Consider the following 15,233-nt stretch of genomic DNA (forward strand, 5'->3'; position numbering starts at 1 on the left):
ACAGATTTCTACGGGATCTTGACGGAGATTATTGAAGTCGAATTTCCAGGGATACTGAAGCTGAAATGCGTCCTCTTCAAATGTGAATGGTTCGACCCCGTCGTCAACAGAGGTGTTCGGTCTAACAAATTCGGTGTAGTTGATGTCAACGGTGGACGAAGGTACAACAAATTCGAGCCTTTCATCTTAGCTTCACAAGCAGACCAAGTTAGCTTCCTTCCATACCCTCGGATGAGAGATTCAGGTATAAATTGGTTAGCAGTGATCAAAGTTACACCTCGAGGACGAATCATCAGTGGAGAAGAACCACCATTGCAAGAAGAACAAATAAATGAAGTCGAGGAACCTGAACAAGAAATTGATGAAATCCTTCTCATTGATCCGCATAATCACGAGTACGAAGATCTTACCGATGATGCCACAGACGAAGCTGTTGAAGACGAGTTTAATGAAAATGATGATGTTTCTAGTGATGACGAGAATGTCGATGTATCCGATTGATGTATTTGTTTTATGAATAAGATGAGGGAGATTGTTTTATGAATAAGATAATGTGGGGTTTGTTTTATGAATAAGGTAATGTGGGAGTTTGTTTTATGAATAAGCAAATGTGGGAATTGTGGTTTGGAATGAGAATAAAGATGGGGTTTGGAATATATGAAGTAGAAAATAAGGAATATGGGGTTTGGGGTTTTGGATTCTAGGATTTAAACATAACACTCGTTAATTCCACGTTAGCACAAATCGTCGTAAAGTCCTCGTAGGTCAACGAGGACATAACGACGAAATATAAAAATAAAGAACGCGGGACTCGTTAATTCCACGTAGGATGAAATCGTCGTAAATACCACGTAGGATGAAATCGTCGTAAATACCACGTAGGATGAAATCGTCGTAAATACCACATAGGGTGAAATTGTCGTAAATACCACGTAGGATGAAATCGTCGTACATATCACGTAAGACAACGAGGAAATAACGACGAAACTTAAAAATAAAGATGAGGTTTGGAATATATGAAGTAGAAAATAAGGAATATGGGGTTTCGGGTTTGGGGTTTGGGGTTTGGGGTTTCGGGTTTGGGGTTTGGGGTTTGGGGTTTCGGGTTTCGGGTTTGGGGTTCTAGGGATTTAAACATAACACTCGTTAAAAATAACGACGAAACTTAAAAATAAAGATAGGGTTTGGAATATATGAAGTAGAAAATAAGGAATATGGGGTTTCGGGTTTCGGGTTTCGAGTTTGGGGTTTCGGGTTTCGGGTTTCGAGTTTGGAGTTTCGGGTTTCGGGTTTCGGGTTTGGGGTTCTAGGGATTTAAACATAACACTCGTTAAAAATAACGACGAAACTTAAAAATAAAGATGGGGTTTGAAATATATGAAGTAGAAAATAAGGAATATGGGGTTTCGGGTTTCAGGTTCTAGGGATTTAAATATAACACTCGTTAAAAATAACGACAAAACTTAAAAATAAATATGGGGTTTGGAATATATGAAGTAGAAAATAAGGAATATGGGGTTTCAGATTTGGGGTTTCGGGTTTGGGGTTTGGGGTTTGGGGTTTCGGGTTTGGGGTTTCGGGTTTGGGGGTTGGGGTTTAGGGGTTTGGGGTTTGGGGTTTGGGGTTTGGGGTTTGGGGTTTCGGGTTTCGGGTTTCGGGTTTGGGGTTTCGGTTTTCGGGTTTGGGGCTTGGGGTTTAGGGTTTCGGGTTTCGAATTCTAGGGATTTAAACATAACACTCGTTAATTCCACGTAATCACAAATCGTCGTAAAGTCCTCGTATGATGAAATCGTCGTAAATACTACGTAGGATGAAATCGTCGTAAATACCACGTAAAAGGATTTAAACAAAACACTCGTTAATTCCACGTAAGCAGAAATCGTCGTAAACACCACGTAAAAGGATTTAAACATAAAACCCGTTAATTCCACGTAAGTACAAATCGTCGTAAATATCTCGTAGTGTAAAAACAAGAAAAAAAAGGAAAAGGAGAGAAATACCAGATTAACATGTGGCAAGACTTCCAGCAATTATAATACGTAAGTCTCGCCCACATTAATTCTAATATCTTCTCCTTTTCCTATTTTTTTCAAATATTTATAATTTGAATAGGATTTTGCTGAGGAATGTGATTTGAGATAAAGTGTGATTTGGGAGTTTGTGTGTGGTTTGAGAATGAGAGTTGTGGGTATATTTATAGGAAAGCAAGCCTCGTTAATTCCTCGTAAGCTAAATCGTCGTTAATACCTCGTATGAAAAAACACGGGCCTTTGTGATTCCTCATAATTTCCTCGTAAAAAAAAACACGGGCCTTTGTAACTGCTCGCGATTTCGTCGTAAACTTACGAGGAATTTGCGACGATATGTAATCTTATATATACACCCGAGCGCTCACTCTTTCTTTCCTCTCTACTTCCTCTCTACTTCCTCTCCATTTCGTAGCAATGGTAAGCCTCTCTGATTCCTCTCTAATTTGGTTAGTTTAGGATAGATTAGGTGGTTAGTATAGGGAATTTAGATAGGTTTGCGGATTTTATGTTATTTAGTGTTGATTAGGTGGATAATGTTGGGAAATATATTGTTGATGTTAATTTTAAAAATTTAATTTTTTTTCCCAGGTTCGAAAAGGAAGACTTACTGCCCATTACAGAGAGATCTTCGGTGAGCCGGGTAATCGTTTAGACCCGGCCTCTTCTTCCGCTCCCGGTTCTTCGGGTCAGGAGACTGTCCCCGAGACTCAGTACACTCAGAGAGTCTCTGGGTCTACTTCTTCTAGTGCACCATCGGCTCCTCATGTGCCTTCCTCGATAGCTCATCCGACGATGCCTCCTCCTGTGCCTCCTCCGATGGCACCTCCGATGGCCGCCGATATTTATCCTGATTTGATGGTGCCTCCGAGTGCTCCTTACTCGCAGTACACTGTTGAGGACATTCTCAGTCTGCCAGGCAGAGAAGGTTTACCAGTCATCGACCCAGACCGACCGGACGGAACTTTGTGGTATGTTGCATTATTTTTTTTTAATTCGTTTAAATTTCTTTTATAACATTAAAAAATAATTTATATTTAAAATTTGTATTTTCCAGGTGGGGGGTTGACGGATGTCTTGCATCGGACGTAACCGACACGATCAAGGGTTACTTCTCCATGCCACATCCAAACTGGAGTAAGACGCCTCACTACGTCAGAAAGACGTGGTTCAAAATTTACGCTGTAAGTTTCTATTAATTAATTATATATACTTTAATTTTTTCATGATTTATATATATACTTTCTAAAAAACTAATTGTTAATTTATTTTTTCCAACAGCAAAAATATAATTGGGCCTTGGGGATCACTGAGAGGGTGAGGAAGAAGTTTAACGCGAAGGAGAAAGCTCGCTTGTTGGACACGGTCTCCAACTGGAAGGGTGACTGGATCGTGAAGGGGTATGAGCGTGGCAAACCCGCTGAGCTCACCACGGATGTGTGGGATGGCCTCATCCGTTATTGGCGCCTTCCTGATTCCATTAGAATCGCCCAGGCTTGCTCTAACTCCCGTAACACGGTCGATGAGCACGGAAACGGGCCGATGCTTCACACTACGGGCCAAAAACCCCACGCCGGTGTCCGTTTGGAAATGGTAATTAAATATTTTATTAAATAATTTTTTTAATATATATATTTTATTCTAACTTTCTTAAATGTTTTTTAGGCCAAAGAGACTTATGGAACTTTACGAGAGGACCCACAAGAACAAGGCGGGCGTATTTGTAGATGGCAAGTCCGAGCAAATCTACAACAACGTAGTTGCTCGGGTTGAAGACCGCCAGACTCAGCTGACCCAGCAGTCTACCGACGGATTACCCGTCACCTTATCCACACTTGAAGTGGATAAGATTTACGAGGAGGTAAATTTTTAAAAAAATTTAATTTTTTATTATTCATTTAATATAACTTTAAATTTTTATTTACAATATTTATTTTTTGTTTTTAAGGTTGTCCCTAAAAAAAAGGGACGGACGTTGGGGATTGGTTCCGTCAACGATGTTCCGAGAGCGACATCGTCTTATGGTCAGCGACGGGATGATGAAGTCACTGAGCTGCGTAGAGAGTCCGCTCAGCTGCGTAACGAGTTGACCGCGACAAAATCTCGTATGGGTGGAGTCGAGGGCTTCTTGGACGTTATTGCGGCCACAAATCCGGAATGGGAATCCATGTTGAGGAACATGCGACAACAACATCCCATTCAAGGCGAGTCATTCGACGTACATAACGAGGCGGATGTTACGAGGAGGAGTGATGAATTCTACCAGGCGATGAACGACCCTTAGTTTTTTTTTCGGTTGTTGTATTATATAAATTCAAAACTTATTTATATATAAAATATTTTCATATTGATTTATTTTTATTTTAAATTTTAATTTATTATTAAATTAAATAATTTTAATTATTTTTTAATTATATTTTTAAATTCTGTAAAATAATAAAAACGAAGTAAATTCGTAGCTAATGTACGACCTCTTTATGTGGAAACCTTACGAGGAAATGACGAGAAATAGTAAACGAGTATTTTACGAGAAAACATTTACGAGAAAATAACGAGTAAAGATAAACGAGCATTGTACGAGGAAATCCTTTCGTGGTTGTTACGTGTATTTTGCGAGGAAACGCTTTCAAGGTATTTACGTGTAGATTACGAGGAACTCGTTTCGAGGTATTTATGAGGAAATATAGCGACGTCCTTACGTGGAATACTGACGTGGTCTTTACGACGAAAAGCTCTACTTCGTCTTTACGACGAAATATATTCCTCGCTAAGTTACGACGAATTAGCGAGGAAATATGTGTTACGACAGATGAGTAACGAGCAAACGCGCTTCCTCGTTTATTCGTCGTAAAGCCTCTTTTACGACGAACTAACGAGGAAAACCGCCCTCGTTAAGATTATGTTTTCTTGTAGTGTTTTATCATATTTTTGTAGTGTCAAGTGACCCCACTCCTCTCTATGTAGGCACACCCCTGATCATATATGTATTAAGACGACCTGCTCGGTTTACCAAACCCGGTGTGGGTTCTCAGTTCACCAAAACCGATCATGATATAACAATCTTTACCCGATTCTCAGTAGCACTTCTTTTGTGTTGCTCAGAATTCTGTTATGCGATGCCAAGTTACTCAAATGGATCCATGTGATTCTAAAAGATAAGACTAATCTATAACGTACAATACAATACAAGCTAAATAAGGAATCAACAGAGGGTTTATTTCCTTGTACATACATAAGGCTGCATCTCCATCCGTGCTTCAATGTCTAACTGCTTATTGAAATTGCGATATCTCCATGGTGTGCATTATCCTCCTGTTCTTCCATCAACATATGGGTAAGTAGGAGGACTAATTCACAATAATTGAGAAGAGGATAACAGAAACCTGCAGATTCATTTCCCGGAGTTTTTTTAAGTTGTGATCAAAGTAAAGCGGAGACCAACGAGGACAACATCAAGAAGCAATTAAGTAACCTTGATTTTTTGCATCGTTTCGTAGTAACGAGGACATCCGTCCCATCACCGTTAAGGTCAGCTATAATAGGTAGTGGGAGACGATAGACTTCGTGTTTGATTGGGTAATCATCATACAAATGGAACCATGCTTCTTTGAATGCAAAATATTAAACCAACAACTAAACCGACATGATACCTTATCAGATGAGAGAGAGTGAAAGTTTGTTATTTTCACATTAATGATAAAGTTGTTACAAGAGTCAGTTTATATACACGCTTAATATTAAACCAACAACTAAACCGAGATTTACAATTCTAATAACCGGTGGTTAGTCTAATAGGCATTCAAGACTTGGTCATCCTTCTTTTTCAAAAATTCAAGTTCTCTCTGAAGCTCTTTCTTTTCCTAAAGCTCATCTCAAAGACTGGTCACATTGCAAGACGTGTCATCTTGCAAAACAAAAGTGTCTAGCTTTCACTTTTCATAATAATCTAGCTGATAAACCTTTTGATCTTATTCATTTAGATGTCTGGGGTCCCTTTTCTGTTACTTCTGTTGAGGGTTTTAGATATTTTCTTACCATTGTTGACGATTGTTCAAGAGTCACATGGATATATTTTCTGAAACACAAAAGTGATGTTCTACAAATCTTTCCCATCTTTCTTAACCTTGTAGAAGCATATTACTCAAGTAAAGTCAAATCTATTCGTTCAGACAATGTCCCCAAACTCTCTTTTAAAACTCTTCTTGAATCAAAAGACATTTTTCACTTCTACTCATGTGTTGGTATGCCAAAACAAAACTCTGTTGTTGAGCGAAAACATTAACACATATTAAATGTGGTCAGGGCTCTTCTTTTTTCAATCCAATGTCCCGTTACAATACTGGAGTGATTGTGCCAGAACCTCAGTCTTCTTGATCAACAGAACACCATCTCCTTTACTTCAAAATAAAACTCCCTTAGAGATCATTAAGAACAAACCACCGGATTATTCTCTTTTAAAAGATTTTAGGTGTCTCTGTTATTCCTCTACATATCCTAAAGATCAACACAAATTCACTCCAAGATCAGATGCCTCAGTGTTTTTGGGTTATCCTTCTAATTGTGCCAGAACTTCAGTCTTCTTGATCAACAGAACACCATCTCCTTTACTTCAAAATAAAACTCCCTTACAGATCATTAAGAACAAACCACCGGATTATTCTCTTTTAAAAGATTTTAGGTGTCTCTGTTATTCCTCTACATATCCTAAAGATCAATTCACTCCAAGATCAGATGCCTCAGTGTTTTTGGGTTATCCTTCTGGTTATAAAAGTTACAAAGTCCTTAACCTTGAAACAAACTCTATTTCTAATTTTCTATTACCAGAAACGTTCTTTTTCATGAAGACATTTTTCTTTTCAGTCCTCTGAGCCTAATGATTTTGTTCTTGATCTTTTTCCTTCTACAAATTACATCTTTCCATTCATGATACTTCACCATCTATTCCATAAACTTCTTCTTCTATTCATGTGCCAATTCATGTCCTTGCCCCTCCGGTCTTATCTGATAACAACTCTGTCACAGTTAGTCTGAAAATACTAATGATATGAATGCAAACAGGCTTAAGAGGAACATTCGTGCTCCGTCATATCTTGCTGATTACCATTGCAATCTGATACATCAATTTTTTTTGACTAGTGGTCATACAAAACATTCCTTATCATAGGTTATTGATTACTCGAGATTCAGTGAAGACTATGTCAAGTTCATCTGCAGCATCTCTGTTGAGTCTGAACCTAGAAATTTTCAAGAGGCTATCAGGGATAAAAGATGGCATGAGCCAATGAATGATGAGCTGCAGATGTGTGTGGAAACTAGTACTTTTTCAGTGGTTTCTTTGCCTGAAGGAAAAGAACTGATTGGATGTCGTTGGGCTAACAAGAAAAAGTATAATCCAGATGGAACAATTGAAAGAAGAAGATCAAGATTAGTGGCTAAAGGGTATACACAACTAGAGGGAAGTGATTACATAGACACTTTTTCTCATGTTGCCAAGATTTTCACAGTGAAGTTGTTCTTGGATTTGGCTGGAAAACAATGATGTTCTCTCATGATATTTTGTGTTTTTGGCACATTATATGTATGTCTTACTAATAATTTTCAAGGTTTTATCGAGTCTTTTTAGTTCATTTGAGTCATTACAGGTCTGAAGTTGCATTGGATGGGAGATGGACCAACTGGAGGAAAAGAGGAGAAAAAGAGTGTGATTTGGAGTCTTTCGCGCAGAACAGTCGAGCGGAGCAGCCCGAGTGCATGCTCCAGCGGCAGAGATTTAAAAGGAAGTTTCCAAATATTTCAGGATTTTCCCTAGTTTTTCTATTTTTTCCTCTAGCCGCCAGTGGCTCATATATATATTCTTCTTTTATTTGCTTTATGACCTACCTTAGTTTTTACGCAAGAAAGACCTGAGAGAGCTTTGTTTTTTGGCGATTGCTACTTGTAAGGGAGAAAGCCTCATCTATCTCCTAGAGAAGATTATCATGAACCCTCTGATTTCTATTATATATTATATGCAGTATTATTCAGAAATCATGCTTCTCTGTTCTTGTGTTATGATTGAGTAGTCACCGAGTTAGTTTAGGGTTCTAGGGTTTTGGATTCGTGAGCTGAAGCATAAATAAGTCATCTTAAGATTGTCTACATTCATATCTGTTCTTATTGCTTGCATTGAACTGATCACTTAATGCATGAATTAGGGTTAATTTATTTAGCTAACCGTTGGTTGATAACTTGATATGATTTGAATGAGCTTTGCATCCCTAGTCAGCGAGAGTAGATATTAGGGTGTATTGTGAACATATCGGACTTGATCTCTAAAGCTTGCTATCATGTCTTGATCCAAACGAGAGTTTAGGTATCAAGACCGATCTGCAAAGGAATCAACACCACGACAGTGGGTTGTTTCAACATGAGTGATCCGAGTTTAGACTTGTGTAAACTGCACTTGAATAATTGCTTGGTTTGCGATTTCCTTACCTGAAGAAGAAATCCTAGACTAGCACCTTTAATCAATTCGAAAACAACCTCATCTTGTTACTTGTTCTTTACGTTACCTTACTATTCTAAAACCCCACTTTTGTTTTAGCTTAATTCTGATCCCATAAAGATAAAGTGTGAACTGGTCCTCTGGAATTGAATCTAAAGATATTACAACTACACTGTTAACTTGACAGTAGACAAATATCCAATTTTATTGTATCATCTCACACAGATGAATGTAACTAACGCCTTCTTATACGATGGCTTAGATGAAGAAATATATATATATATATATATATATAGCAATTGCCTCCGGGTTATGCACCTCCTCATGGTGAGACCTTGCATCCAAATGCAATATGGAAGCTTCATAATTCTCTCTATGATCTGAAACAGGCCTCACGACAATGTAATAAAAAAATTCTGATGTTTTGTTGAAAGATGGATTTACTCAATCCGAAACAGAACATACATTGTTCGTGAAGAAGGCTGGTCGTAACTTTACATCCTTATTGGTGTACGTGGATGATATACTAATAGCTAGTAATGATGATGAAGCATTTACAGCTTTGAAGAAGACGTTATCTCAAACGTTCAAGATAAAGGATCTCGGGCAAGTCAAATAATTTCTTGGTTTGGAGATTGCAAGAACATCTCAAGGTTTTTCTGTATCTCAACGAAAGTATGCCCTTGATGTATTGGATAGTGTTAGTCTCCTTGGTTGTAAACCAGTTGCTACATCTATGGATTTAGATGTTCAACTCAGTGCATAGAGTGGAGATTTGTTGAAAGACCATACAGTTTATCGGGCTTGATATCACTCAAATTACCCTAAGAAGCGATTTTACTCTCTCAAATAAGAGGTTCAATTGTAGTACTTAAGGATCAAATCCACAGTGAGTTAGAGCACACAACAGACTATAGAAATCAACGTTAAGCTATGCAATCAATATTAAAACAGTATACAAAGCAGTAAGCAAGGTGAACAAGGCAATTGTTTGATTGATTAATTGTGGTTTGTAAACAATAAAGTTAAAGCGCTAGACCTAGGGATCTATCAATCAAGAGATTCAAAACTACAATCAAGGATGCAAAGAGTTTTATAGGTTCAGTTCTAGAACTTGAATTCATTAGCAAGTAATCCAGCTTCCGCATGCAATTACTATTCAGATGTCTAAATACTATGTTCCAACCGTCGCATGCAAACAAAGGACTAGTATCGATTGATGCAATCGATTAAGCGTCGATCAATACTACTTCAGACAAACATTATCGCACAGATCAATAATGTTCAATTAGATCTAAACCAACTCTCGTATGCGCCTAGATATCTAATCCACTCAGGGTTCGGGTTCCGTTAATCAATTGTACTTTGGTGCCTCTCAATTATCCTATGATTCTAGGTTCAAACAATCAGTCACACTGTCGTGCTTTTCCAACTATTCTAGATCCTAATATTACAAGCTAACCTGGTGCAGAAATCAGTAAACAACTCTAGCAATCCTAATATATTCAGTTTGACAATAAGCTCATGATATCCCTAAACCTAACATGGTGAATATTCAGACATGATAAAAGAAACACAAAAATAGTCTGAATAAATAATAGAATAGGAAGCAATGGTAAAACCAATGGAGTTCCAATAAATCTTTGAAGGATAATTGATCTTCTCTCCAACCCTAAAACTATAAAAAAATGAATAGAATAAAGCGTAGCTGTCAACAATGGCTTAGAAAACACATAAATAGAGTTCTGAGTCGTCCATGAGTATTATGGTAACTTGTGGTAACTTCTGGGCTTAGGTCAGTAATGAAATAGGCTCGGCCCGCATTCTGGCATCACCGTCGATCAACACCAAGGGTGCACCATCGATCGACATTCCTTTATCTCCTCGACAGCTCCGTCTCGCGAGGTAGATGTACCACTCTTCAGTAAAACAAGCATAACGTCTGATCTAACTGTTGGATTGACCTAAAACTGGTGGCGTTGGAAAGCTAACTAAAAGCTATATCTTGTGTCAAAAGATAAGCTCAATCGCACAGTGGGAAGGTCACTATCCATATCTAAACATCTGAAGCGTCTGTCCAGTTTTCCACCTCAAAAGGCTCCGAAATGCCCCATAATCATCAAAGTTCTCCAAAACGTACCTGAACCTGACAACACTCTAAAACATACTCCAAACCCATATAGTATACTCAAAAACACTCATATACCATGGCTAAAAGTGGGTAAAATCCATGGTATATCGGGGCTCTCATTGGTAAGTCAGTATCTTTCTCAACCTCGTACGCATCATTTGGAAGCTGCAAACCGGATTGTAAGTACTTGAAAGGAGATCCAGGTAGAGGTCTGTTTTACTCAACGAGTTCTGAAATTTGTTTGCAGGCTTTCTCGAATGCAGATTGGTCAGTGCATCTAGACTCAAGGGGATCAACAACTTGCTTATGTGTCTTTCTAGGGGACTCTATAATATCGTGGAAGTCTAGGAAGCAGAAAATAATTTTTCGAAGTATTGCAGAGTCAGAATATCGTGCTTTAGTAGACGCGACATGTGAGCTTCTTGATTAGCTCAGTTGCTGAAAGACTTACATGTTCAAGTCACTGTCCCTGTGAACTTGATTTGTGGCAGCACTGCAGCTAGGCTTGGGCATTTCGGGTATCGGTTCGGTTCAGATATTTTGGGTTTCAGATAGTTCGGATAGGAGGCTAGATGATCCATTTACTATTTGACCTAATTTCGGTTCGGTTCAGATAGTTTCGGGTTCGGTTCGGATAGTTAATGTAGGAACCGGAAAATACTCGGAAAAAAATTCGGTTCTCAATTGGATCCGGTTCGGGTAGTTCGGATAATTTAGATAAAATATTGGTTATTTAGGGTAAAATATCAAATAATTAGGATGATTTAGATAAAATATTTGGATATTTCGGATTACTTTGGATAAAACAATCCGGATAGTTTTAGATACTTTCGAGTAGTTTGGATATTTTATAATAATTTAGTTATCCTCAACTATTTTTAGATACTTTTAATAGAATTTTAAATTTAAAATACATATTAAGTTATGTTATATGTATATATAGTTAATATTTTTATATATTCGGGTACCCGTTCGGTTCTCGGTTCGGTTTTAGTTCGGTTCAGTTATTTCGGATATAAAAATTAGGAACCGTTCGGGTATTTGAGGGTATTGGTCCGGTTCCGGTTTCGGTTTCGAATATTTCAGTTCAGTTTCGGTTCGGTTCTTCGGTTCCGGTTATTTTGTCCATGCCTAACTGCAGCAATTCAGATTGCGTCTAACGCGGTTTTTCATGAGAGCACGAAGCACATAAAGAATGATTGCTATTTGGTTCGTGAAATATTGCGGTGTAGACTCTTAAAACTACTTCATGTCACAACATGGAATAGGATAGGTGACTTGTTTACCAAAGCTTTACTTTCTAAGACATTCAAACTGCTCATGTCTAGGTATGCATTTTAAAGTCTCTTCTTCCCTCTTTGAAGACTTCAACTTGTGGGAGGGATATTAGACAAACCACCTATTATTAGAACTGTAAATGTTGGTTTAGTTGTTGGTTTAAAATTAGGGTAAATTGGAAAAATGTGACACTTTGAACTTTTATTTGTCACAATAGGATTTCTGATATTTTGGGCAATTCTGGACATATTTTACCCTTTTTTAATGGAAAAAATAGTAAACTGAATTTTAAAATGTTAAAAAATATCAAAACTATTGGAAACATAAGTATGACAATATATATGTTTAAATTGTTTTTTTTTTTAAATGAATCATATTTTATTTCATCTTCTAGCTACAGTTACAATACTCATTCTAGTGATCTACTTAGTCTAGAAATCGGCTACTAATGTTTATACATAGATATATCTTTGGTATACAACGTAACCTATCTTTTCTTATATATTCTAACCAAAGCTAGGTTACGTTACGTTATAATCAAGAAAGATGTCTTTCTTATACCTTTAGCTTGATAACGACATATAGCCACAATGCGTTGATATACCCTATCTATATTTGGAGCCATGATATGGTCTGTCTTTTACCTTATGTGGCGCCTAGGGAAGAATATGTTTCACATAGACTCTACTGTATTCTGACTTACATAGGTTATACATTCTACAGGAAATCCAAAAAATATGGAAACTTCCATAATCGGTTAAAGATGTTTCCTAAATGTAAACTAAATCTTCCCTAAATATCTTCAAGAATATTTTCTCCCACGTTTTTCTCCTTCTCCCACGATCTTTTGTCGTCGTTCTTTGTGTTTCTCTCTTCTTCATCGACATAATCATCTCTCTTTTCTCTATCAATACAACATGGTTCTAATCTATGTCAAATCGGGTGAATGGATGTGTAGTCGCGGTGATGACTGGAGTTTCGTGGTAGACAAAGAAAGGCGTGGTCGAATGGTAACATTAGCAACTACTACTACGTTGAAGCAGCTCAAGATAACGGTGTGTGAGGATTATGGGGTGGACCATAATGCCATTAATGCCGAGTTCAGTTATTCGTTGTTGAATCAAAAAGGGAATCCTCCAATTATTATCACCAATGATCGGCAAGCATCTAATTTTGTGGGCTATGCAAAGAGGGAATCGTCTACTACCTTGTGTGTGATGTTCTCTGTTTCTGGTGTAAATCAAAAGGAACGAGTCAATATCGATTTGAATAAGGAGCCTTGTGATTCAAGTAATGTTGAGGATGAAGAAGTTCCTGAGATAAATCGAGCAGAGTTTGTCAAGCCGTCAAAGAGTCTTTTGTTAAAAGAACGAATCATGTCGCTGCGGATGGTTGCGGTGCTTTAAGGAGTGAAAACATTGAACTTTGTCAAAACAATGGAGACAGTGATAAGGATGGTCGAGCTTGGAGAGGAGACTTCGTGAAGAAGGATCAAATTTTCACAAGTAAAGGGGTTCTGAAGGCAACAATGGAAATTTTGGCGATGAAGAATAATTTCGATTACACTGTTATCAAATCCACGAGAAAATGGTGGTATATTCGATGTAAGGATGCATTGTGCAACTGGACTGTGCGTGCAGAAGGAATAGATGGGTCTACATATTTCATGATCAACCAATGTGATGGAAGACATTCATGTGCTCCTTCAAAGAAAAGGAAATTCGGAAAAACAGCATCTGCAAGAACAATTGGGACTCTGATACAACATCGATTTGATGATGCAAACGATGGCCCAAAACCGAATGACATCATTCAATTTATGAGAATGGAGCATAGTTGTGAGATTACTTATTGGCACGCTTGGGAAGCTCGTGAGTTTGCTATTGCAGCTGCTAGAGGTATACCAGATCGCAGTTACTCTAAAATACCAGCATATTTGCATATGATTAAAGAAGCAAATCCTGGTACGCATACTCACTACGAAACTAATGAGAAGGGAAGATTCATGTATCTATTTATGTCATTTGGGCAATCAGTTAGAGGATTCTACAATGCAATGCGAAGGGTGATTGTCGTTGACGGAACTTTTCTGAAAAATAAATACAAAGGGACACTTCTTGTTGCTACTGCTGTAGATGGTAACTCTAATTTGTATCCGATTGCATTTGGGGTTGTTGATTCAGAGAATGACGATTCATGGGGGTGGTTCTTCAGACAGTTGAAAGTGGTTATTGCTGATTGTCAAGATCTAGCTTTTGTCTCAGATAGAAATGCGTCTATTTCTAAAGCTATTGGGACTGTCTACCCTCGATCAGCACATGGAATTTGCATTCATCACTTATTGACCAATGTGGTCTCATTTTTCAAGACAAAAGGATTGACTGCGTTGGTGGAAAAGGCTTCACGGGCATATAGGTACACTGAATTTCAAGAACGTATCACCGAAATTTTGATATGAGTCCTGAGCTTGGAAGATATCTACGGGAGGCTGATGTGCGCAAATGGGCTCGTTCTCTCTTCCCTGGCTCCAGGTATGACATTAGGACCACGAACCCTGCAGAGTCTATAAATTCAGTTCTTAGAATACCTAGAGAATATCCGGTTATTCCTTTGCTTGATAGTATAAGAGAACTGTTGACTCGATGGTTCTATGAGCGTCGCTTGTTAAGCTCAAAGCATGTAGATCCTTTAACCGCTAAGGTGGAGAGAAAGATTGATAGGAGAATTGTGAAGGCAAAAGGATTCCAGGTTTACAAGGTTGACAACTTCAGATCGGTTGTAAAAGGAGACATATATGATTGTCATGTTGATTTGGAAAGAAGAACATGCACATGTGGTAAGTATGATATAGGAAAAATTCCTTGCCGACACGCCATTCCTGCAATTTATTCACGAGGTATGGAAGTATAAACACATGAATACTTGAGAATTATTTATTTTCGGGATTTTCATCATATAGACTTCATATTGATCAAGTTTTTTTTGAGATTGACAGGTATGGAAGTGCACAGATTCACTGACGCCTTATACAGCACTGCAGCGTGGAGAACCGCCTATGCAGATTCCATTAATCCAATAGCAGTTCTAGAGTCTGAATGGAATGTCCCTGCTGAGGTTAAACTTGCAAAGGTTTTACCACCAAAGACAAGAAAGAGTGCTGGTCGACCAGTAAAGAGAAGGTATGAATCAGTAGAAGACAAGATCGCATCTTCTCAAGGATCAAGGAAGAATAAAAAGCATAAGTGCAGCCGTTGTGGAACTGAAGGACACAAGAGAGGAACATGCGATTTACCCATCTAGTTTGTTATGTGTC

The 15,233-nt window shown here is 38.0% G+C and overlaps 2 protein-coding genes across 2 annotated transcripts; both read left to right on the forward strand.

Moving 5' to 3' along the window:
• Positions 1–13,448: 13,448 nt before the first annotated feature.
• Positions 13,449–14,378, forward strand: LOC106408964. Its single transcript, XM_013849660.2, has one exon. It carries the CDS (start codon positions 13,449–13,451, stop codon positions 14,376–14,378), a length of 930 nt encoding a protein of 309 aa, XP_013705114.2.
• Positions 14,375–15,220, forward strand: LOC111208022. The gene is made up of 2 exons (XM_022706708.2): positions 14,375–14,756; positions 14,916–15,220. The coding sequence occupies exons 1-2, from the start codon at positions 14,375–14,377 to the stop codon at positions 15,218–15,220; spliced, it is 687 nt and encodes a 228-aa protein (XP_022562429.2).
• Positions 15,221–15,233: the final 13 nt, after the last annotated feature.

This window comes from Brassica napus, chromosome C1 (genome assembly GCF_020379485.1).
Source record: "Brassica napus cultivar Da-Ae chromosome C1, Da-Ae, whole genome shotgun sequence".
Classification (NCBI taxonomy): Eukaryota; Viridiplantae; Streptophyta; class Magnoliopsida; order Brassicales; family Brassicaceae; genus Brassica; species Brassica napus.

Bases quoted from the DNA above. Each gene is read 5' to 3' on its own strand.
- LOC106408964 (XM_013849660.2), top strand. From the start codon at position 13,449: ATGGAAATTTTGGCGATGAAGAATAATTTCGATTACACTGTTATCAAA.
- LOC111208022 (XM_022706708.2), top strand. From the start codon at position 14,375: ATGAGTCCTGAGCTTGGAAGATATCTACGGGAGGCTGATGTGCGCAAA. The intron at 14,757-14,915 runs GTAAGTATGATA...TGAGATTGACAG, and splicing joins AAGAAGAACATGCACATGTG to GTATGGAAGTGCACAGATTC.